Consider the following 24,577-nt stretch of genomic DNA (forward strand, 5'->3'; position numbering starts at 1 on the left):
TTTTATATACGGAAAACCATTTTATTGTGCCATTGTATGTAATGGGATTTGAGCCTCCGTGGATTTTGGTATCCATGGGGATTTGCAGAAACAAACCTTAGGAGGTACCAAAGGCCCACTGTATTAACTTTATTTATACTCTGCATTTTCCCCTAGATTGGTACTCAAGGTGGCTTACAAATTAAAATGACTGTAGTATAGTTAGAAATATACAGTAGGCCAACACCAAAACAAAATTTGGGATGGCCTAACAGACCTATTCCACTGAAAGCAGCAGAAATTGAGTTGCTCATACAGCAATGCTGTGCATTCAGATTGTATATTGTGGCTATGTTGCAGGTGTGCATTTTTCATCATGGCATCCAGTCATTGACATGGGTTGCACAATGTTGTGATTTTGCATCATGCTGGCAGAGCATATCTCCGCATGTGGTATTTATGCTATGCTGCGGAAATGTTGCCAACTGTTGGCTCCAATGCCAATCTGGCCTTTTGTCTATACTTGAAAGGAGCTATCTAGAGTGCTGAACCTTTCATGGAGGTTGAGGTCAGCACCTTGTATAGCTCCTTTAAAGTTTGGACTGTAACCCAGAGCAGATACACCACCCACTGTAATTGGAGCTACCAATGGCTATCATCCCTTGCCTCAGCTATCTGAAGGTTCAGGGGTCCCTCTGAATGTAAAGGGAGACCGTGGTCTGGGGAGCCCAAAAGGCCTGGGGGATAAAAGAGCTGGACTCCGGGGACTGAGTAAAGCCCCATCACTCTCTGCAGGGCTCTGGGCATCTTGCAAAGAGGGGATTGCAGCCTCCAAGGAAAGCCTGATGGAAGGCACAGATGCATCAGAGATGTCTGGATGCAACTGAAGGGGAGCAGCAGAGATAGGAGAACCATGGCATGCAGAATGCAGTGGAGATGAATGCCCAGCAGTGGAGACAACAGGGAGGTGGCTCTGCTCATGTCCAACACTGTCATGAGAAGGATGCTGTACAACCAGTAGGTTCTCTCGACTGTTCGAGGAGGAGGTAGGCGCATCACTTTGGGGTGAAGTCAAGGAGTTGTCACTCCCCTCAGCATTTTGCAAATCCAGGCGCAGGATCTTCCCAGTCAGTTTAGGAACCAGCAGGTCTATGGTGCTTTTTTCTGGCTGCTGCTTTGAAACATTGCAGATTTCTTGGATCTGCTGCTGGAACCTCAGTTTAGCTGTGGAGGAGAGAGGCAGAAAAACAGTAACAGGGCTGTCACTTTAATGTCTATCCATTTACTAAACTCCTGTCAACAACTTCCTGCCAGCCACTTAATGTATGGAGATTGCTGGCATAAGGTGCCCTGAAAATGCATCACTAATCTTGACTGCAGCCTTGTACTTCCAAATACTGCATTACTAATATGTCATCAGAAGAACTCAGTCCCTTTTAGGAGCACAGTCAGTGGCAGGACCTACTACTACATTAAACAAAAACATCACCTGACGCTCCTGCACTCTTATTTACGTAACTGAATGCAGATACACAGGATGCCATCTGCAGCATGTTCAGGAAACAACCACGGACCTGAACACATTTTCCAGGATCTACAAGGCTGCAATATAAGTCATGCATTTTAACTTGGACTGCCACTGTCTCCCTGATTTGTGTTGTATTTGGAATTGAGGAATCATCACTCTCAAATACTTGAGAAATAAGGGGAAATTTCTGGATCCATATACTTAACACTGCATGGTCTCAGCATAAAAAATCATCATTAACACCACCATCCACTTTGGAATAGAGGCTGGGATTCTGTATCAGCTACATAACTTCGCCTGGCCTGACTCCCCTAAACCTGATGGAAACATCATTCAGCCGTGCTTCGATCACTGGCAAAATGAACCTCCTTCTTCCCATGCAGTATTTAGATTGATGGGGGAGTTACGATTTTAGAAATAGTATCATAATGATCATTCAGGCTGCATCCGCACTAGAGAAATAATCCAGTTTGACACCACTTTAATTGCCAAGGCTCAGTGCTATGGAATCCGGGGAACTGTTTTGTGATGCATTTCACCTTCTCTGCCAGAGAGCTCTAGTGCCATAACAAACTACAATTCCCAGAATTCCATAGCACCACACCTAGGCAGATAAAGTGGTATCAAACTGGATTATTTCCGCAATGCTGTTGCAGAAGCAGTTGCAAATATGGAACAATTACCTAGATTTACCCATCCATAACTGTTGACCTTAGGTAAGTCACATTCTCTCAGCCTCAGACGGAGGTACTGGCAAATCTTGCCAAGAAAACCCTGTGATAGGCTTGCCTTAGAGTCGCCATAAGTAGGCAACGACTTGAAGGCACACATCAACAACAAATGCTTTCTATTTGTATACAATAGTTTCACTGTGAAATTGTTTTTCAGCTATTTTTAACAAGGAAAGGCAAATATTCTTTCCATCCCTAAACTAGCCTCATGATACTTCTTTTTCCTCCTCTTCCTCCAGTGTATCTGGAGATTGCAGAGAAATGTGGAATAAAACTAGTGCTCTTTCAGTGTCTTCCCCGTTCTTACCTTTCATTAAGCTCTCGTTCTTCTGCTTCAAAGCCTGGATTTCAGAAGCCATGGAGGAAATCTGGAATAAAGGAAAGGATGAGCTATAGATGGATACTCAGAAAGTGGACACTGCCACTGGACATATGCAGCAAGTGCCATGCCAATGGGGTTGTGAATTTGTGCTGTCTTTTACTCCAAACTTTAAATGATCTTTGAAGGTGCTGAAGCTTATCTCTCAAACAGGTTTAACATCTTGGATAGCACTATTAGACTTTGAATTAAGAAGCAGAGTGGAAGTAGAAGCTTTACACTCTACTAACTGCATCTACCAGGCACCTTTGTGGAGACCCAAAATGGCCTTTGTTGCTCCCAGTTTGGAAAGGATGAAGGAGGCATAGCTCTTGGATGTCCACGATATGAGTGGGAAATGGGGCAGGTACCCTCCACAATTGTCCATCCCAGTTTGCTTACACTGTTTGGATCTGGATTAATGCAAACCAATGGGACTGCACATAGGCACAACTAACATCCAGCCCTAGTGACTTCAGTGAGACTAAAGTTATATCCCATCCACTGCAACTGTCCCCCCCACCCAAAAAAGATGGCACTATGGCAAACTGAAGAATGAACAGTGCAGTAATGTGCTCAGGTAACTGCTTTCCACACTCAGGTTTACTTTGCTACATCTATCTGCCACTATTCCTCCCAGGAGCTCCAGCTGGCATATATGCCCTCTGCCTTCCCCACTTTATCAACCCTATGGATTATGTCAGGCTGAAAGACAATAACTGCATTGCATGATCACCCATGCTTTACATGCCTCAGTGGGGACTTGGACTTGCAGCTGGCAAGTGCCAGCCCACTACACACTAGCACAGGGATGCCCCCCACAAAAGGTTGAAACTCTCCCCCCTTAAAAATACCCCCCAAATAATCTCTAGGAGGGTACGAAGGGCACTTCCATCATGCTGGAAGGTTCCCTGGGCCTCAAGGATTTTAAAAATGCAATTGATTTCTGAAATAAATAAATAGATTGATGCACCAGAACTGATAGTCTCTTTCCTTCCAAGAATCATGTTGTGTAAAGGAGCTTGATGGTATATTTGCAAAGCAGTTGCTCTCTAAATGCAGAGGAACTGTCCTCTGGTAGGTGCCACACCGCAATAGATTTTCTTACTATTTCTGCATTTTGTTTGAGCTGCTGCCGCAGGCTCTCCACTTCTCCACCACTGCAGGATTCAAAGGGTTTGGGTGCACCTCCTTCAGGAAACTGCATGGATTCAGTTATAGTCTGTAGGAGTTACAAAGATACTATTATTGAAATTCAGGAAGTTTATTTATCTTAGGGTCACCTTTTCCAATTTGGTGTCCTCCAGATGTTTTCAACTTCAGAGGCCTATCTGGCAGCCCAGCATCCTGTTCAGCTGGTTGACTTATAGAGAAGCCCACAAGATGGACATGAGACCAAAGGTCTTCTCCCACTTGGAAGCAGAGTATGGAAACTTTCCATTTTAGGGGGACTGCAACTACCAGAATCTTCCAGCCAGCATGGCTCAGGGATTCTGGTAGGGGTAGTCCCCCAGAAGTAACTTTTCCAGTCTGTGTACTCTGGGAATTGAACTCCATAGCTCTTCATATGCAGGAACAGTGCTAATCCACAGCACTGCTGCAATGGGAATTGACTCAAAAGATGATCATTAAAGGGATGGAGGAAAGACTGAGTGGTTACCAGAGTTCCTTGAGGCTTAGGAGACATGGCAGAACTTTCTTCCTGGAGTCTTACGAGATGTTTCCAGGATCTTTGCTTCTGCTTCTCTCTCTCTCTGAAAATCCCCTTCAACTGTTAGGAGAAGAGAAAACAGATGTCAAGCTACTTTTGTCAGTTGAAAAGCTTCTGGCCAGCTGCAAAATGTCAAAATGTGCGGTGCATTCTTTTTCCAATTAATGACCACCGATGATTTATATAACTCTAAAGCAGATAATAAAGACATGGGGATAGTCAAATACTTCCTATACCTTGGCTCCGTTATTAATAAAAATGGAGACTGCAGTCAAAAAATCAGAGGAAAACTAGGACTTGGAAGGGCAGCTATGAAAGAACTAGACAAGACTCTGAAAGTGTAAAGATATGCCATTGAAAACTAAAGTTAGAATGGTCCATGCCATTATATGGTTGTGAAAGTGAAGAAGACTGATAGGAAGAGAATCTGTGATCAGTGACTCTCTGATCAGTGAAGAAGACTGATAGAAAGGGGATCAACTCCTTTGAAATGTGGTGCTGGAGGTGAGTTCTGCAGCTGTCATGGACTGTGAAAAGATAAATAAATGGGTCCTAGAACAAATCAGGTCTGGCTCTCCCTGGATGCCAAGATGACTAAACTCAGACTGTCAAATGAGGTCTCTCATTCATAGGATCATCATAAATCAAAGTTGACTTGACTGTAGTTAACAACAACACTTGTTCCAGCTCCCCTTTCCATTTCTGTCCAACAACCAGCCACCATTTTGTGACTACTTCACAGGTTCAGTCTGTACTCAGCTGTTTGGTATCCTCATCCCTTAGCATCCTCCCCTGCTTTGGAAACCCTGCTTGAACATACATCTCTCTTTCTTTTCTTTGTCTGTCGTCCCATTTTTGGCTACACAAGAACTGGAATGTGGAGAGCTTGAATGGCCATTTCTGCACTGCTCCCACAACTTGGTGTCTTCCATGTTTGTGATTACAAGTTCCATCAACCAGCCCCAGCCAACCTAGTCAATGCTAAGGTGCCATGGGAGTTATAGCCCAAAACATTTGGAGGCCAACAGGTGGTGGAAGCCTGCATTAGTGTACATATTTATATCAATGTGTGTGTGTGTATGTGTGTGTGTGTGTGTGTGTGTGTGTGGTTGTGGGTGATCTAGGTCCAGAAAGTTGTTGTTGTTGTTGTTGTGTGGCTTAAAATCATTTCCAACTTATGGCGATTCTAAGGCAACCCGATCAAAGGGTTTTCTTGGCAAGTTTCTTTAGCGGGTTTTTGCCATGGCCATCCTCTGACACTGAGACAGTGTGACTTGCCCAAGGTCACCCAGTGGGTTTACATGGCCAAGCTGGGACTTGAACCCTGCTCTCTAGAGTCTTGGTCCAGTGCTCAAACCACTACACCACATGGGCTCCTAATCAAAATATTTAATGATAGATAGCAAATGGATTTCCTGAGTATCAGGAAACCCTGAGATAAGGAACATACTGAAGGGACAAGAATCTTTGCAAACTGGGACCTTTTCACCATGAAAAACACACATCAGGTTTTTGTGCATGATTTTCTGCACAGAAAAGAACATTTCACATATTGATGCACATGTATGTCACATTTTACAGGGGGTGTAAGGGGTTATACTCCTGCCATGCTCTGCATGAAAGTCTCTCCCCACTGGGAGAGCTTCTTACTGGTGAGAAATGGGGTGAGGGACAATTTGGACCATGAAGATTTGGCTGCTCTGGGTTCCTGGGGAAGCGGGTGGGAAGGGCTCATTCCATCAGTGAGAACCCCATCATTTCTTTCCCCATCAAGCTGAGTCCAGCAGCTCCTTTCTGGTCTTAATGGTTTCCTACCATCCAACTTGGTATAGTGTTTTGAGCATTGGACTATGACTCTGGAGATCAGGGTTCGAATCCAAGTATGGCCATGTAAACTCACTGAGTAACCTTGAGCAAGTCACATTCTCTCCGCCCCAGAGGATGGTATGGCAAACTCCCTCTGAAGAAACTTGCCAAGAAAACACTATGATAGGTTTACCTTAGGGGTGCTGTAAGTCGGAAATGACTTATAGACACACAACGACGACAACAACAAGTCTTCTCCCCCTCTCTAATGGTAGGCAGCATCAGCACCCTCTCTGGGGCTTGACAGATGTGAGGTTAGGAGGAAGATGAGGAACTGTACAAGCAGAGCTATACTTCAGTGTAAAATCTCAGCCTACGTGTGGCTGTTCTGCAGAGGCTCTACACACATCGGTGCATCCCCACCTTCAGATCATGACACTTCTTTCATGCGCACCAACACGCAGCCCTCTCAATCCAAAGAGGTGTAAAGGAGATGAATCAAGAGGCAGGTGGGTGACATGACACCGCTGCCTCCTCCTTACCTGTTCAGTCACCAGCTGATGCTGCAGCTTCAGGCTCTCCTGATCTTGCTGGGAGCTCCGAATGACTTTTGCATCCAAGCCTCGATGATGATGATGATGACAGCCCTGGGGGAGGAAACACACCAAGGTGGGTGGAGAAGCCAGGTAGGAACAGTCTCTTGTCTGAGTCCCTGTTACTTTCATGGATCCTTGCCTCTGCTAGTAGGAGATGAACACAAGCCCCGGAGCTTTCTGTGAACTAACTGTGTACCATAGGCCACAGTGCACATTCAAGGCATCGCCCTCGAAAACTCTGCCTAGCCTTCGCCCCCAGATGACTTGTTGCTGACAACAGCCAGGGATCTGTGTAGGTGGTTTAACAGAACAGGGAACTACCTTCTGTTAGAGAAGGCAACAGAGTCTGGTAAATGTTCCTTATTTGAACTTTAGCTCAGAGGGGATATTCTGATGGTGTAAATAATCCTGGTAGCATGTGGGTTGGAGCTGTGCTGTTCACGTGAATTTCGAATGCTCCTGAGTAAGTTGTGGGTGACTGCCAAAACCCCCACTACATCCAGGATAACTGATCTCAAGTTTTTTCCAAGTTTTCCTGAAAGAGTCGCATTGTTGGCTGTGTGAACAACCGATGTGGATAGACCCTGGATAAACCGGGATAAAACTCTGTGTGCCTTGAACATGTTTCAAATACACCTGCATCATCGGATCCATCTTTATTTGCAGTGTTGACACATGTGGGCAACAGAACTCACAAAGATGCAATTCTAATTAAAAAAAAATAGTGCGAATAACAAAACCAGAATGTGTGAGGTTATGCGCATAGTTGCGCTAAAAAAACAACAATGTTGTAAATAGGATCACTCATGGCAGCACCATCAGGGTTTCTGTGAGTTCCAGTTCAAATAAAAATAAAATAACTTTTTGAAGCTCTTTTCTGGAGGCTTGAAGATACATGCTTTGGATCTGGGATCTGCCTTTTGTAGATGGAATGGTATGAATGAATGAATGAAAATTTATTTCTAGACCGCTATTCCTTGCAGATCACAGCGGTTTACAAAAAGCACCATCAGAAAACAATACAAAGTGACAACCCATAGCCCAACAATGCAAAAACCCACCCATACCATTTAAAAGCAATACAAAAAAATTCTAAAAACATTCCATACAATCATTCAATCTAAAACCAATTAAAACCCGTATAACAAATTAGCTGGATCAAACAAAATGCACAGGGGAGAGAAAGGATAACATCAAGGCACATGGGGGAAGGCTTGACGGAAAAGAAAGGTCTTCAGATTCTTCCTAAAAAGATCTAGAGAGGTTGCTGAGCGGAGCTCGTCGGGCAAAGAGTTCCAGGTCTGAGGGGCCACGATGGAAAATGCCCTTTGTGAAGAAGACACAAAGTACTACTCTTTATTACATTGAAGAAAGACATAGCAATGGAAGCAGAATTATTTTTGGTAAACCTGATAGAAAATGGCTTAGAGAAAAAATATGGAACAATTATAATGTACATGACAATTGTTGCAAGGATCAGATATACAGGGAAGTGGAAAGACAACTCAAGTCCAACACAAGAGGAATGGCTGTGCAACTATATTATATGATCCTGCGGAGATGAACAAACTAACTGCAGAGGTTAAAGAAGGAGCACTGGACAATCACAAGAAGAAATAAAACTGTGTCGAGTAGAATACTAGAGAGAGAAATATATCTGTAATAGGTTTTGAAGAATAATATTGTTTAAAGATATTCTGTCTGTCAACATGGACACTCCATATATTCAGTCAGGTAAACACATGCCCAGTCCCGCCATATGAGAAAAAGAGCTGTCTAGTCAAGGATCCAAATTCCCACAATGGACAATTAAGACTTTTTCTTGTTACCTTTGGATCTGATGAAGATCCTTTAAATTCCACTTGAGTTTTGTCCATGTCCTTGGCATCTTTGAGTTCTCTCAAAGCCTGTTCCCTGGAGACACAAAAGTTCTCTTAAATGAAGGAAGCAGAAGGCTTTTCCAGAGGGACAAAAAACGTATAGGTTGGCTTGGTTTGATTTTTTAAAAATATCCCATGGAGACTATACATTAGGGATGGATAAGCTTCAAGGCACCGTGGAATCTATACAGTCTGATTATAAAGGTCATTCCTGAGTATCAGTTCACTCCATGCATCTGAGAAAGTAGACCAAGGGCCCGAACAGACAGGCCAAAATAAAGCTGCTTTGGGTCACTTTGGAGGTATGCTATTTATATGCTGCGTGCGTCTTAAGAGGCCAAATGCTGCGCCAAAGTCATGCTCCGGTCCTAAGGACTGGAGCGCAGCTTCTGGCCTCTTAAGATGTGTGTGTCATTTAAAGAGCATACCTCCAAAGTGACCTGAAGCAACTTTATTTTGGCCTGTCTGTTGGGGAGATGCTGTCCAAAGCAGCTGGAGAGCAGCAGGCTTGAAAGCTGTGCTACTGGGTCTCCCTCCATGCCACCAGTTTACTTACTTTTCAGCCAGTTGCTCTTCCAGAGAAGTGACAAGCCGTTCCAATCTCTGCTTCTCTGAGCTGAAGTCTGTACACTGAAATAAAAAAAAACAAAGTGCAAATCATGGCAGGAGGAAAGAAGCCACTGCACCAGAAGGGCTGACACAGGCTGACACTGGTTAGCAACTGTCTCATTGTTTCTTCCTGTTATTGGGCATTAACCATGCTCACCAAAGAAATATAACCACAGGAAAACTATAGGAAAAGAAACCTAAGCTTCTAACTGGAGTTCTCTCCATCTAATGACATTTCTTTATAAAGTAGAGATAACTGTTTCATGAGCTACTGAATGAGGCAGAGATTTTTCAGTGGTGGCACCCTTCCATTGGAAATCTGGTTGCCCCCGACCCTCTTGTCTTTCATGCATCAGATTTCCTGTCCTTGAATCTGATTTTGGGAGAATGGCACAATATAAACTCAGTCAATCCATCCATCCAGGAGTTTCCCAGAGATCAAATCCAAGAGTTCTGGCATGCAGAATCTTTCCCTTGCTAGTGAGCTTTGCTCCCATAATGAAAGCCATAGGGCAATGTCTACTGAACATGGAAACAGACACTAGCCATGCAGGCCCACTCATGTACTCGAAGAGTCTCAAAACATCTTATTCCCACTATATCCCAGACCTCATGTGGAGGAACAGCCTGGCTTTGGCTGCCAGACTGCAGTTGCTGGACTTGGTGCTGCAAAGCTTGGCTGCGGTTCCGTTCTAGCTCCAGTTCCTGTTTGCAAGCATCCAGCTGGACCTGGAGAAGCATAGGAGATTCTGCCTGCCAGGAAGAAACAAAAATGCAGAGATGAAGATTTCAGAGTCTGCAATGTTATTTTTCCAAAAGTAATTAGAGATGTACATCTTGCTTGGCTTAGTTCCTTTCTTGGCTTTGGGGGGAAATAATAATTTCCTGTTCTTCCTTCCACAAAAGGACAAGATTTGTTGATTTCTTTTTTTTTCTCCCTAGAGAAAACTACCGTATATACTCAGCTATAAGTCGACCTCATGTATAAGTCGAGGGCACGTTTTGGGGCCAAAATTATGGATTCTGATGTGACCCGTGGATAAGTCAAGGGCAAAATTTAGGGGCATGTAATAAACATCTAAAGGATAAAGCAAAGTAAAACAATGCTAAAGAACTTACAAAACTGCAGCACACGTAACTGTTTGTGGTCACACTAAAGGCTGGATGTATGAATGCATAGAAGGGGGTCAGTGCTTCCAGGACAGATCTTGCCTTTCACCAGGGGATGGTTCTCCCCTCCCTTTTTTTTTTTATAAGAACAGGATCTACATTGACCCATGGATAAGTCAATCCAGGTTTTTGGAGTCAGTTTTTGACTAAAATTTCTAGACTTATACATGAGTATATATAGTAGTCCATTTGTTTTGGGATTTGTGTGTGTGCAAAATTTGGCTTTGGGGCATGCAGGAAACACAGTCGCCATTGCGTTGTTGGCCACTCAAAGTAGATAGCATTGGAGGTATTTATTCATGGAATGTATACAAGGGCCCTTTCACAGTACACAATTATAGCTGTGATTGCAGTTTAATTGCCATGATTCCATCCTCAGCCAGAAAGTTTCAGTGCCTCCCTAAAGTGCAAATCCCAGAATTCCATAGGACAGAATAATGGCTGTTGAAAGTAGAATCACAGCACTATAATTGTGTAATGTCAAAGGGCCCTGAGTCGTTGTTGTTGTGTTCCCCAAAGTCATTTCTGATTTATGGCTATCCTATCACAGGGTTTTCTTAGTAAGATTTTTCCCCCCAGAAGGAATTTGCCATTGCCTTCATCCAGTGATTTTTCATGGCCGAGCAGGGATTTGAACAAGGGTCCTAGTCCAACACTCAAAACACTACACCATACTGGCTCTCACATAATCATGGGGTCCTTATTATTATTATTATTATTATTATTATTATTATTATTAATGATCTATGTGCTGGCACAGATATCAAGAACAAAAGAATACTTCTTTTGAACCATCTCAGCATTGCTGACTTCTGAGGGACTGCCTCTACACTGAAGAAATAATGTAGTTTGACACCACTTTAAGTGCTGCAGTTCCATCCTATGGAATCCTAGGATTTGGAGTTTCACAAGGTCTTTAGCCTTCTCTGCCAAAGAGTGCTGGTGCCTCACCAAACTACAAATCCCAGAATTGTGTTGGATGGAGCCATGGCAGTTAAAGTGGCATTAAACTTCACTATTTCTATAGTGCAGATACACGCAAAGACATCTGTTTCATGAGCTACTGAATGAGGCAGAGGTTTCTCACTGAAGAAGAAGTGGAAGGGAAGAAAACAGAAGAGCAGTTTTGCAGGTAAGGGGACTCTCTGGCTGCCCCATACTTTGGCAGAAAGGCTTTGCATGCATGGGTCCTCCACCTCTTCCTCTTGGGTCTTCAAGGCTACAGCCACTTCTTCCCATCTGTCTTTCCAGTATTGGGAGATTTCTTGCTGTTCCGCCAACTGAATGCTCATCTCCTCCTGCTTTCCATGCAAAGCCGCTTCCAGCTCCAGGCAACGAACCTGAAGGAGGTCTTTCTCTCTTTGCAGCAAGGTCTGAGATTCCCTGTAGGAAGAAGAAGATAGCATCTGACTAACAACACCAATTGCTTTTTTTCTCCTGTTTGAATTGTAACATCTTGCCTAATGAAGAAGCCCATGGAGCTTCAAAAGCTTACAACAAGTACATTGGGCATTTCAGTTGGCCAATAAAGGTATCGCTGATGGATTTAAGGAAGAAGCAGATTATATATAAGTGGAACAGAGCTTGGAAAAATGACTTTTTCTTTTTGGATAACGGCTCTAAGAATCCCATGTACTAGTTTTTTGGCTACTGATGGATTCTGCACATAGTTGTGCCCAAAATAATGTTTAGACTACAGCCCCCCCCCCCCAGCTCATATTGGCCATTATTCAAGTGGGTCAGTCATGGGAACCCTTACGCTGAGTTAAAATCATCTTAGTTTGGTGCTGTAAACTAAGATGAAAATGAGTTGTTCTTTTTTTGGGGGGGGGTGTCTAAATTGCTCCTTCTTTTGGAGGTCAAAACAATACAGACGGCTGATTGAGACACAGAACCTACTTTGGAGGCTGTTGCACAGTGGGCCTTTGGTATCAACTGGGATTTGGTTCCAGGTCTCCTGTGGATACCAAAATCTATGGGTACTCAAGTCCATAGATTAAATACAATAGCATAGTAAAATGGTGTCCTTTATAAAAAAATGGCAAAATCAAGGTGTGTTTTGGGAATTTATATTTGTTTTTAGTATTTTCAAGCAGTGGATGCTTGACTCCATGGATAAAAAAATCCATGGACACAGAGGGCCAACTGTATTTCACACTGCAGTTACTGGAGTCCCCACAATTGAACACTCCATAAAAAATCACTGGAAAAGGCATCTTTCAGAATTTGCTCCCGACTACCTAAGATTTTTGCAGCTTTCCCGGAGAGCCTTCATATCATCCTCCTGGTTTTTCCATGCATCTGTCTGGTTCTGCAAGGGGATTCCTTCCCTCTCTCCCAGCAGCCGGGAACGTTCATTCTCCAGTGCTTGGATGCGATTGTCGAGGATTTTCTTCTCTGCTTCCAAGTGATGAAGCTTTTCCAAAGAGTCCTCTAGTCTCTGGTGACTCTCAGCCACTTCTGATGACAGCACCTCCTTAGCCTGCAAGGGGAATCGCACAGTTTTTATTTTGGCCATGGTTTTAAAAATATACATATATTGGAAGTCCCAAGTTTTGTATCTGTGCTTTCTGATGTTATTTTGGAGATCTACATAATGTTTAGTGTATATACATATAAGTCTAGAAATTTAGGTCAAAAAATTGACCTAAAAACCCGACTTGACTTATCCACAGATCAATGTAAGTATTGTATCTTAATTCTTATTTAAAAGAAGGAACCATTTCCTGGTGAAAAGCAAGAGTATAATACGTGAAGCACTGACCCCTCTACTGTCTCATCCACCCAGCCTTAAGAGTAAGCACAAAGAGTTATGTCTGCTGGAATTTTATAACTTCATTGACATTGTTTTGCTTTGCTTCATCCTTTAGATCCTTTGCTATATGCCACTAAATTTTACCATTGACTTATCCACGGGTCATATCAAAATCCATAATTTTGGCCTCAAAACATGCCCTTGACTTATACATGAGGTTAACTTATACTTGAGTATATAAGGTACTTCACCTGAAGCATGTCCCAATATATTACCAAGGACCTGCCATTCCCAGTCCCCAGGCCAGTTGAAAACAACCCAGTACTTCCCAAAACGGAATGTATAGGCTACTTGTCTTGTGTGTTTCTACTGTCTTGGGTCTAATCTGCAGATGCCACAGAGAAGAGCAGGAAGGTTTGTTCTCTGCTCTCCCAGATGCCAGGACCATGTCAAATGGCTTTAAGTTACACAAAGTAGATTCTGACTGCACATTAGAAGAATCTTCTTGAGGGTAAGAACAGTTTTGCAATGGAACCAATTGCCTAGAGTGGTGGTGGAGTCTCTTTCTCTGGAAATCTTCAATATGAGGTGCAGCTACCTACTGGAAAAATTTTTTTTGGGTTTTTCAGGCTATGTGGCCATGTTCTCAAAGAGATTATTCCTGATGTTTCTCCAACATCTGTGGCTGGCATCTTCCGAGAACACTGGCACGGAAGTGAGTGGTGTGTGTGTGTGTGTGTGTGTGTGTGTGTGTGTACATACATACTGTGTGACCCTGGCTCACTTCCATGCAAGCATTCTCTGAAGATGGCAGCCACAGATGCTGGTGAAACATCAGGAATAAGATCTTCGAGAACATGGCCACATAGCCCAAAAAACCCACAAAAAACTATGGATGCTGGCCATGAAAGCCTTCAACTTCACTACTGGAAATGCTTTAGGTGGAGATCCTGCATTGACTGGGGAATTAGATTTGATGGCCTATGGACTCCTTCCAATGCTATAGATTCTATGATTCTACCTCCAACTGGAGAAAGAGGCACAAGGTCCAGGTTCAGAAGTGCGAATAACCTGTCTGGTGGATTCCAGCTCTTCCTTCATGAGGACTTTCTCCTTGTCTTGGTGGCTGACTTGGCTCTTGGCACTGGCAAGCTCAGAATGGAGGGCCAAGACTTGGGCACTGAATCCTTCTTGCTGCTTCTGAGCACATTCCAGCTCCAGGGTGAGCCACTGGACTTGCTGATGGAGGGCAACCTTTTCCTGCAATAATCAAAAGCATAATCACCATCACTGTCATTTCCCTTGCATTTATCAAGAGGAGACAAGGTAGTCAGCAGAGCACCAGAAAACCGCTATATGGATTTGTTTTAAATCGTTTTAATTCTGTGGATAATTTAATTGAGTTTTAACAAATTTTTGATGTAGGTGCCCTTATCTATAGGTTGAGTCTCCCTTATCATGAGTTTTGAAATCCAAATTACACCAAAATCCAAAAAAGAAGAAAGGATCCATCAATCAATCATTTTATTGTGGTCAATGACCATATTAAATGAACATAATCCAAAATTCCTATGAATGTATAAAATACGTACATGCTATGGACCTTATCACACTAGAGGAATCCTGCTAAGAAAGGATTTAAAGTAGATTTAAAGTAGAAAAAACATTAGTAAGATACATACACCTATGGACATCAATAAAATATAAATATACATGTAAGCAGAAGTCATAGGTTTAAGTGGTCACTGAAGGGTTTGGGGTTTTTTTGGAGTTAAAGGATGAAGAAAGCTATTTATATCAACCTATATCTATATAGGCTGAGTCTCGGTTATCTGGAATTCTGAAATCCGAAATATACCAAAATCCAAAAAAGTAGAAAGGATTAATCCATCAATCATTTTATTGTGGTCAATGACCATGTTAAATATGAATATATAAAATGCATATATACTATGAACATTAGTAAGATACCTATACCTATGGACATCAATAAAATATGAATATACGTACATGTATATATAAGTCATAAGTGGTCACAAAAGATGGCAGGATTTTTGTTATTTTTGGGAGTGAAAGGATGAAAAAAGCCATGGATGCTGCCTTGACAGCACTGAGAAAAAGTGGGATATAAATATAAATCATGTATGTAATAAAACAAACTAACAAATGGCATCGCTCTATCTTTCCTTGAGGTTTAACTCGTCTGGTTTCTAAATTGTGCAGCCATTCTGGGGTAATATCTTCACTATATTTGGCTACATAGTTCTCAAGTGGCAGAACGAGATTAACAAAACTGAATGCTCCTCTACATAAAATAACTTCTTGCATGTAGAAAATCAGCATGTCAGGGAAAGGCTTCTCCCTGGCAATGCTACTTTTCTATATGAAGAGGTTAATGGACTCTGATTCTGAAATGCAAATGCATGTATCTTGTCAAAGAGAAATGCTATCACTGGTCTGCTGAATCTCTCTCTCTCTCCATTACCATTCTCAGAGGTTCATTTCCACTAGTCATGCTGCTTTGGGGATTATGGATGCTGTAGTGCAAAAGTAAATTTCTCCAAGCTTTGGCCTTTCCTTCTTGCTAGTCCCCTCATCCTCTTCTCACCGAATCAACCAAGAACCACAATACCTCAAGAAGTCTTTTCCGATCTGAAAGAGCAGGTTTCAGCTCCAGATTCAGCTCAGTAACTTTCTCCTCCAGTCGGTCTTTCGCCTGTCAAATTTTTGTTAAAAAAAGATTTTTGTTAAAATGTGGCTTAAATACAGTGGACCCTTGGTATGCATTGGGGTTTTAGTTCAAGGACCCACCATGGATACTAGAATCCATGGATGCTCAAGTCCCATTATATACAATGGCAAAACAAAAAGGTGTCTCTTATATAAAATCGTAAAATCAAGGTTTGGATTTTGGAAAAAATTTTCAAGCTATGAAAGATTGAATCTGTGGATTCAGAATCTGTGCATACAGAGGGCCCAGTGTATGGAGTTTATCACACTGGGGCTGATTTCAATATTAAAGAGAGATTAAAGTGCATTTAAAGCATCCCGCAAATGACGTGAAAATGGTGAGTAATTGCGTGAATGATGATCACATGCAATTGCAGAAATAAAGTGATATTGGAAATGCACTGTCGCTGAAATCCTGAAAGTAAAAAGATGTGCATTAATGCTTCTTTGCGACCACTTTAATGGTGGGTTTTGTGCGACGTCGTGTGAAATCATTTCGCGTAATTACATGATTTTTCCAGACTATTCACGGGATAAACTCCTGATCTCCTTCGTGTGTAGGGAGCTTCAAAAGGGTGGGAAATATGTATACTGTTATACTGTATTGTTGCACTACAACTTCCATTCGCTCTAGCCAGCAGAGGCAACAGTGAAGCATAAGGGGAGTTGTAGTCCAAACACAAGCATCATCTCTGGCTTGGACAAGGGTCAAGGAACTTTTGGTCCTCCAGAAATTTTGGACTTTGACTCTCACCAGTCCAGCAACATCCAGAGAGCCTCATGATTCCCATTCTGGTTTATAGGCACAATTCTCTGAACTATGAGTAAAATCATTTTCTAATAAGAAGGAATTAAACAAGTGGAAGTTTACAGCCCAAGCCAAGAGACTGCCTCTGTAGATACACACCAGACAAATACTGTTATATGCAACTTGGAACTTGTCTCTTTGTTCCCGTAGGGCTTGACTGGCCTGCAGTGAATCCGTAGCTCTTTGCTCAGCTTCTGAAAGTTGGCTGAACGCCATCTGCTGTCCCTGAAGTGCAAAGGGAACAAGTATATTCCAGATTTTTCTTTTTAAAAAATGTAACTAGATTCATCACATATAATAATGGCCAAGAACCACTGGAGTTGCATAGCATGCACTTCTGCAACTGGGAAAGGGCTTAGCTACAATGGCAAAATAAGGGCCTTAACCTCCAAAATAAGATTTCTGCCCCTCTGTCAATTTTTCCTGCAGTCCCCAAATTTCCAGCCTTACAGAGAGCAGGATACTGAGCATCGGTTGCAATCTTAGGCTGCATCCGCACTGCAAAAATAATCCAGTTTGACACTGCTTTAACCGCCATGGCTCAATGCTATGGAGTTCTGGGAATTATAGTTTTGTGAGACATTTAGCCTTCCCTGTCATGGAGCACTGGTGCCACAACAAAGTACAGTTCCCAGAATTTGATAGCACTGAGCCTTGGTAGTTAAAGTAGTGTCAAATTATTTCTGCAGTGCAGGTGCAGCCTTATATTTGCCATGTTGGCATGCCCTTGGTACCTTTGCCTGCTCCAAGGCCTAACCTAGATTTACCCCTTATAATGCTAGAAATTTGGGAACTGAAGGGAAATCCCATTGGGGAGGCAGAATTCTTATCTTTGGGGCAATGCTCTCTTGCACACATACACACACCTGGCAACAAGCATGAATTGCTCGCTCTAAGTTGGCTTCTTTTTTCACTTATCTGTTAGTCTTCCAGTGTCTGCAAGCCCCTTTGGTCTATCCAGGAGAAAGCCTGGTACCAGAAATATTGGGTAGTGCCCTTAATAAACCTGCTTAATTTGAATTTCTGACTCCTTGTAAACTCTCAGAACAAACCTCTTTAGCAGATTTCAGCTCCTGCTCCATCTCACTTCCTTTTCTCTCTAAGGTTTTGATGTGCTTCTTGTGAGCAGCCAGGCTTTTGTGAAGAGCAACCAGCTCTTGACTATTATCTCTCTTTTCCTGAAAATCAAGAATATTTGGTTTATTTTTGTTAATGGAAACGTTGGCTTGCTGGTGGAAGGAGAGCGAGGAGGGATCCATCGTAGCCTCCACTGGGGTTCCAGAATCTGGAAGCAGCCACCAAGAAAGGCTCTCCCTTGTTTCAGTCTAGCATGCATGCCTGGTATAGTGGAGGAATTGAGAGAAGGACATCACCTAAAATCATGTATGTTGCACAATTTATTCTGGTTTGCAAGCAGCAAAGCATTGATTCCCCAAACAACTTGAAATCTACTACAGCTGCTAAGATCCTCTGGGCCTGGAATAGATTTTAATGAGCATAACATTGTATCTTCCAGTATGTAGAGAGATCTTGTAGCCCCTTTGAGATGAACTGAAAGAAAGAAGTTGGCAGCACGTGCTTTCATAGACTTCACTTTACTTCCTCAGATTCATTAGTAGAGTGTAAAAACTATACGGATCTGAAGAAGTAGACTGAAGTCTACGAAAGCTCATGTTGCCAACTTCTTTCTTTCAGTTAGTCTCAAAGGTACTGCAAGATCTCTCTACATGCTGATTTTACAGACTAACAGGGCTATATCTTTGAGTACCTTCCAGATGTTTTTGATTATAACTTCCTAAATTCCTGACTGCCAGCTATACTTGCAGCGGCTGATGGCAGGGCCTCCTCTATTGTGGCCCCTAACATATGGAACGATTTCTCTTTTGAGATTAAGTATACAATCAACCTTCTATATCCACAGATCTTTTTACCCACTGACTCACACATCTACGGCTTGAAAATATTCAAAACAAAAATATAAATTACGAAAAGTAAAGCTTGATTTTGCCATTTTATACAAGGGACTCCATTTTACTATCCACTGTATTTAATGGGACTTGAGCATCCATGAATTTTGGTAGCCATAGGGGGTCCTGGAGCTAAAACCCCAGTGGATACCAAGGGCCCACTATATTAAAAACTACATTTTAACAAAAACCTGGGCCTCATTCCCACTACCTTTTAAACCAGATTGCAATTCGGTTTGAACCAGTTCAAACAACTCTGGTTCCCACTTAATCCGAATTGCTGAAGCGATTCCAAGACGAGGGCCATGTTCCAGACCCATTTAACCCGCATCTTTTTGATGCTTTTCAGGGACTGCTTTTATTGCAAACTGCTTGGAGATTCTTTGCTAAAATGGAAAGTGGCAGGAAAAATGTTTTGAAATACACAGTGTTGCAGTCCAAAATCTCTGGGAGGGCATCAAGTTGGAGAAAACAGCTCCACAAACTTGCCTAAATATAATCTTTGTAGTTATGCGGAATAGCAAGGTGAGGTTATGCACTCATGCATCCTACGCTTTTTTCTACATTGCTACATAATTGCAATATAAATATAGGCTGCATCTATAGATGCTATTCTAGCACCAAATACCTCCCACTGATAGAATTGTTCCAAAGATCTCTCTTACCGCAGCTCCATTTTGGTCAGCATCCAGGGCTACTGGTTGTGATGATTTGTGGTTCCTTCTGCCTATATAAGATTTGACCTTTGCCAACTCCATCTCCACACTGAAGATCCTAAAAAGGCAGACACATCCAGATATGAGACCTTTCCTTCCTTTCCTTCTCCCACGTCTTCTATCGAAAGAGCAAATAACTCATAAAGTCATAATTTCATACTCTCCATCTATCATAGGAGTTTATCACACAGGGAAATCTCGTGTGATAAACAGAGGTTTAAACTAGAAAAAAATGCAAAGCGGGTTGATTTTCACACAACATCAGCGTTAAACTTGTGTTAACCCAAACGGAAAGTGGACAGAAAGTAGACAAAAGCCACTCCTTTTTTACTTTCCGTTCAGGTTAACACAAGTTTAACATCATCAGAGTTTATCAAATGGGAGGAATTTCTCTTAAATTCGAATGAAAAGAAAGTGGGGCCAGAACGCATTCACTTAAAGTCACTAGTTTCGTGCAATTATGTGAATACGCATTGTGTCTGAACTGGCTCCCCAGTGCCCGAAAATAGCATGCCATTGCCCGAATTTGCATGTGGCAGTCTATCACGCAATAATGTGAAACCCCATGTTTGCGTTCAGACTGACTTCCCATTGCCTGAATTTGTGTGTAGTGGGTTATCACGCAATAACGTGAAATCCCATGATTGCATTCAGATTGCCATCAGATTATACTTCCAATTCCTCTTGTCCGATAAACTCCAATGTGTGTGAAAATCTAGCTTTTAAATCCCGTTTCTACATGGGATTTCCCCCACATGATAAACTCCATAGTTTGGCAGGGATTTTCCTGGCTAATCCTCTGTCATCCCACTTTCTCAGCTGCTTCTAAAATGTCTCCTCCTCCTACTTTCCCACTTAGCTCTCAGCTTACTTCAGTTGCTGCAACTTGAGTCCAAAATGCAAAAGTAAGAGCCTGTACAGACAGGTCAAAATAAAGCTGCTTTGGGTCACTTTGGAGGTATGCTGTTTAAATGAGACATGCATCCTAAGAGGCCAGAGGCTGCACCAAAGCTGCGCTCCAGTCCTTAGGAGTGAAGTGTAGCTTTGGTGTGGCTTCCGGCCTTTTAGAACACATGCATAATTTAAACAGCATACCTCCAAAGTGACCCAAAGCAGCTTTATTTTGACCTGTCTTTTTGGGCCCTAACTCAGCAGAGAGGAGAGAGGAAAAGAGGGGATGGAATCTTGCCCTTCCTTGTAGATTCAGGCAAAAACAAACTGCTGCAACTTTTCTTAGCTTGTGTGTGCTTCCTCTTTCATAACTTTTGCCATCTTGACCATACTCTGATGTTGCTTGGTCACACATTTCCCGGTTTCAGTTTCTGAAATGTTGGAGGGTATGCGCACGCACTGCAATGTTGGGTTGCAGCTATCACTAGTTGGCTTTATGTAAAGATACAGAAAGAGTACATAAATGCAGGGAAATGGTGTGTACACTCCTATCAGGTGGTGGGTCCATTACTTCACAACACTTCTCCAGAGAAAAGAACTCAGTACCCCCCAAAAGGGTCCCAAACTTCATCTGTTCCCTCTCTTGATTCAGAATTAAAGGTATGGCATACCAACTCTGCCATCCTGTGTGCCCAACTCCACTCAAAGACAAAAGCTTTGCTCACTTATCATCCAAGTCTCCTTCTTGCTTTCTGTTTTCCAAGAAATTCGTCTCAAGCCATTTCTTTTCCTTTTCCAGGTGAGCAAAGGAGTTCTCCATCTGCTGTGGGAAAGACAAGGGGTCAGAAGATATTTCAGGGGCAAAATGTAAAATTTGCCCTTTGGAAGGAAGTCTACGAAAGCTCCTGCTGCCAACTTCTTTCTTTCAATTAGTCTCAAAGGTGCTACAAGATCTCTCTACATACAGGTTTTAGAGAGATTCTACATTACCTTCTGCTTAAGGGAGAACAGCTCAAACTGCATCATATTGAGTTCCACCTCCAGGTTCCTCTCTCTGAGAAGCTGAGATTGTCTTCCAGGCTCCAGGGCCATTCCTTCTACTTCAGATCTCCTTTGGCTCTCTTCATGTAAGGATGCTTTCAGGTCTGGCTCTGGGCCACTCCATGTCCTTCTACCCAGTGTCTGCATGGGGCTATATTCTCTTTTATTGCAGTTTGGGAGGTGAGATAAAGAATGACTCCTTCTGACATCTGAGCTGGGATGCTGCTCAGTTTCTGCTGTACCATCTCTGGTAAAAACAAACATATATAAATGCACAGGGCAGAGAACACTGGCATTTACTCACTCTGTAATATCTACCTGTCTAGCTATAATAATCAATGAAATAGCATGAGCTTTTGTAGACTTTAGCCTACTTCCTCGCGTGCATCTGAGGAAGTAGGCTCAAGTCTATGAAAGTTCATGCTGCCAACTTCTTTCTTTCACTCAGTCAGTCTCATAGGTGCTACATGATCCCTTTGCATACTAATTTTCCAAACTAACACAGCTATGGAGTTTATCACACGGGAGGAATTTCTCTTAATTTCGAATGAAAAGAAAGTGGGGCCAGAACGCATTGACGTGAATTCGCTAATTCAGCAAATTTATGTGAATTCAAATTGCGTTCGAACTGACTTCCCATTGCCCCAAAATAGCTTGCCATTGCCCACAATTGCGTGTGATCACCTCTCATGCAATAACATGAAACCTCATGATTGCATTCAGACTGACTTCCCATTGCCCCAAAATAGCTTGCCATTGCCCACAATTGCATGTGATCACCTCTCATGCAATAACATGAAACCCCATGATTGCGTTCGGACTGACTTCCCATTGCCCAAAAATAGCTTGCCATTGCCCGAAACTGCAGGTGATCACCTCTCATGCAATAACATGAAACCCCATGATTGCGTTCGGACTGACTTCCCATTGCCCGAAACTGCGTGTGGTAGTCTATCACGCAATAATGTTAAACCCCATGATTGCGTTCAGATTGCCATTGGATTATACTTCCAATTTCCCTTGTCTGATAAAACCCAAAGATTTTGAATTCTACTGTTTAAAAATCAATATCAGAGATGGGCATGCTGTGGTCTATGGGCCACACTCCCTTTTGTAGCCCTCTTTGCTTACAGTTGTAAACCGCTTAGACACTGCTTAGGTGGTATGAAGCGGTATATAAATGAAGCTTGTTTTGTTTTGTTTTTTGTTTCTTTGAACCCCTGAAATAATTTCTTTCTTCTAAAGGAGTTTATTGCTACTTCTAGAAGCCCCCAAGAGTTGCACTGTTTGCATAAAATAGCTTCCTCCTCAGTTTAAGTCCCCTGATAAATCCAAACTTGGAGTGGCTGGCTTTTTTGATCCTCACTGTTGATGCTGGCTTTGGGATCCTGGGTGCTGGAGATCAAAAAAGTAACTTTTCAAAGCTCTGATCTAGCAGCAGTTTTGGTTTCCCACACTCTGGAATTGATGAATTCTAGTTGCGCTGGTCAGAAAACCAAAACCAACACCAAAAATACATACATAACTTCCAGGAGGAAAAAAAAACAGTTTAAAAAGGATTTTTAATCTTAACCATTATTCTCAAAAGGAAATTTATTCTTTGTTGTTCTCAAAAGGAAATTCCAGATGTCAGTCTGAAGTTCCAAACAACTGCTTAGAACTCCTTTGTTTGTATCAAATCCTTTACTTCAAGAATCCCGAAAGTAAAAAGCAGCCGATTTTGTCCACTTTCTGTGCGGGTTAATGTCAGATTAATGCTCAATGCCCATGTGAAAATGATGGCACTTTTGCAGGATTTGTCCACTTTCTGTGTGTGTTAATAATAATAATAATAATAATAATAATAAATTTCCCACCTCTTCCTGCAGGTCGAGGTGGGATTACAACATAAGATAAAAATACAAAAGAGTACAAAAGCATAATAAAACATGTATTAACCCTAAGCCTCCCATAATAAAATTCAATGACAGTTAAAATAATTACATTAATAGCATTAATGCCCGACGTCGTGTTAAAACGATTCCGCTTTTGCAGGATTTTCCCATTTTAAATCCTGTTTCTGCACAGGATAAACCCCGTGTGATAAACCTTCCCAGTATTGCTTCTCCTCCTTCTTCCCATCTAAATGGTGCCTGCAGAGCAGGGCTTGGGATCTGACCATTCCTCTGCCAGGGTCTTCTTCCTATTCATCCATTTGGATTTTTCTATCTGGCAGCAAGAGTATAAGCACCTATTGGGAACACATCCCACTGAATTCAGCAGGGACTGCTTCTGAGAAGATGAGGATAACATTCGGCGATCAGCCTTTCCCATTGCATGGACAGTTACGGCCAAACTTACTTGCCATCGTCTTTGGAGCAAACGTCAATCTGCATACTCATCAAGTTGGCTGTTTGAGGATGTCTGGAGTGAAGGAACGTCCTACTGTATCCTCTCATTGGGGTTCTTGAGCTGTTCAGCTCCGGGGAACCTGATGTTCCATTGACAACTATCTGAGATAGAAAGGAAAGAGAGAGATGAGTGCTAGATTTTGCATGGAAGGATGTCAAGTGAAAATGTCAGAAATGGGGTTGTCTAATAAATGTATGGTGTTGTGGTGTGATGGTTTGAGCATTAGACTAGGGCTATGGAGACCAGGGTTTGAATCCCAGCTCAGCCATGGTTTTGGGCAGACACGTTCTCTCAGCCTCAGAGAAAGGCAAAGGCACACCTCCTATGAACAGCTCTTGCCAAGAAACACCCATGATAGGATTGCCATAAGTTGGAAATGACTTGAGGGTACACAACCACAACAATGGAATGTATAAAAAGGTGTGTAGGTAATTGTCCTAAAACGTGTCTGTCATTTCTGTGTTTTTACAAAAATGCACACGATACCTTGCATACAATTCAAAGATATAGCTGTGTTAGTCTGTAGAATCAGTACGTAGAGAACCTTTGAGACTAACTGAAAGAAAAAAGTTGGCACCAAGATGTCTTGTTTCCTGTCTCTAATTATTTTATTAATTTTTATTGTATTTTATTAATTATTATTAAGTTATTATACTTACTAATTATTACGTTGACTCGTTGATTAGTTATAAGGAGGGAAGGGATAGTGGGATTTATTTTATTGTACTGTATGGCTTTTAATGTTGCGAGCCACCTCGATCTTATTGGAGAGGCGAGGTAGAAATAATAATAATAATGAGCTTACCATCTGAGGAAGTAGAGTGAAGTCTATGAAAGCTCATGCTGCCAACTTCTTTCTTTCAGTTAGTCTCAAAGGTGCTACAAGATCTCTCTAAATACCTTGCATAGT

The 24,577-nt window shown here is 42.2% G+C and overlaps 1 protein-coding gene across 3 annotated transcripts in view; it reads right to left on the bottom strand.

The window, feature by feature from the left end:
• LOC149307213 (uncharacterized) overlaps positions 1-24,577 on the bottom strand; it is a 28,363-nt gene continuing 3,786 nt past the window's right edge. Inside the window, exons 3-20 of one of the 3 annotated variants that reach the window (XM_089538600.1) lie at positions 23,617-23,768; positions 21,226-21,523; positions 20,961-21,055; positions 19,294-19,402; positions 17,714-17,839; positions 16,761-16,886; positions 15,756-15,839; positions 14,195-14,383; positions 12,609-12,850; positions 11,529-11,751; positions 9,808-9,951; positions 9,146-9,219; positions 8,539-8,623; positions 6,656-6,760; positions 4,257-4,367; positions 3,705-3,818; positions 2,546-2,606; positions 1-1,203 (exon numbers count right to left, since the gene is read on the bottom strand). In XM_089538600.1, the coding sequence (XP_089394726.1) occupies positions 647-1,203; positions 2,546-2,606; positions 3,705-3,818; positions 4,257-4,367; positions 6,656-6,760; positions 8,539-8,623; positions 9,146-9,219; positions 9,808-9,951; positions 11,529-11,751; positions 12,609-12,850; positions 14,195-14,383; positions 15,756-15,839; positions 16,761-16,886; positions 17,714-17,839; positions 19,294-19,402; positions 20,961-21,055; positions 21,226-21,523; positions 23,617-23,768 (2,895 nt within the window). In that variant the 3' untranslated portion in view covers positions 1-646. Of the gene's footprint in view, positions 1,204-2,545; positions 2,607-3,704; positions 3,819-4,256; positions 4,368-6,655; positions 6,761-8,538; positions 8,624-9,145; positions 9,220-9,807; positions 9,952-11,528; positions 11,752-12,608; positions 12,851-14,194; positions 14,384-15,755; positions 15,840-16,760; positions 16,887-17,713; positions 17,840-19,293; positions 19,403-20,960; positions 21,059-21,225; positions 21,524-23,616; positions 23,769-24,577 lie in introns of all 3 variants that reach the window. The other 2 variants (XM_089538601.1, XM_089538599.1) reach the window with 2 other exon arrangements.

Source organism: Sceloporus occidentalis, unplaced genomic scaffold (genome assembly GCF_023333645.1).
Source record: "Sceloporus occidentalis isolate IW3139 unplaced genomic scaffold, rSceOcc1.0.p SCAF_9, whole genome shotgun sequence".
NCBI classification, from domain to species: Eukaryota; Metazoa; Chordata; class Lepidosauria; order Squamata; family Phrynosomatidae; genus Sceloporus; species Sceloporus occidentalis.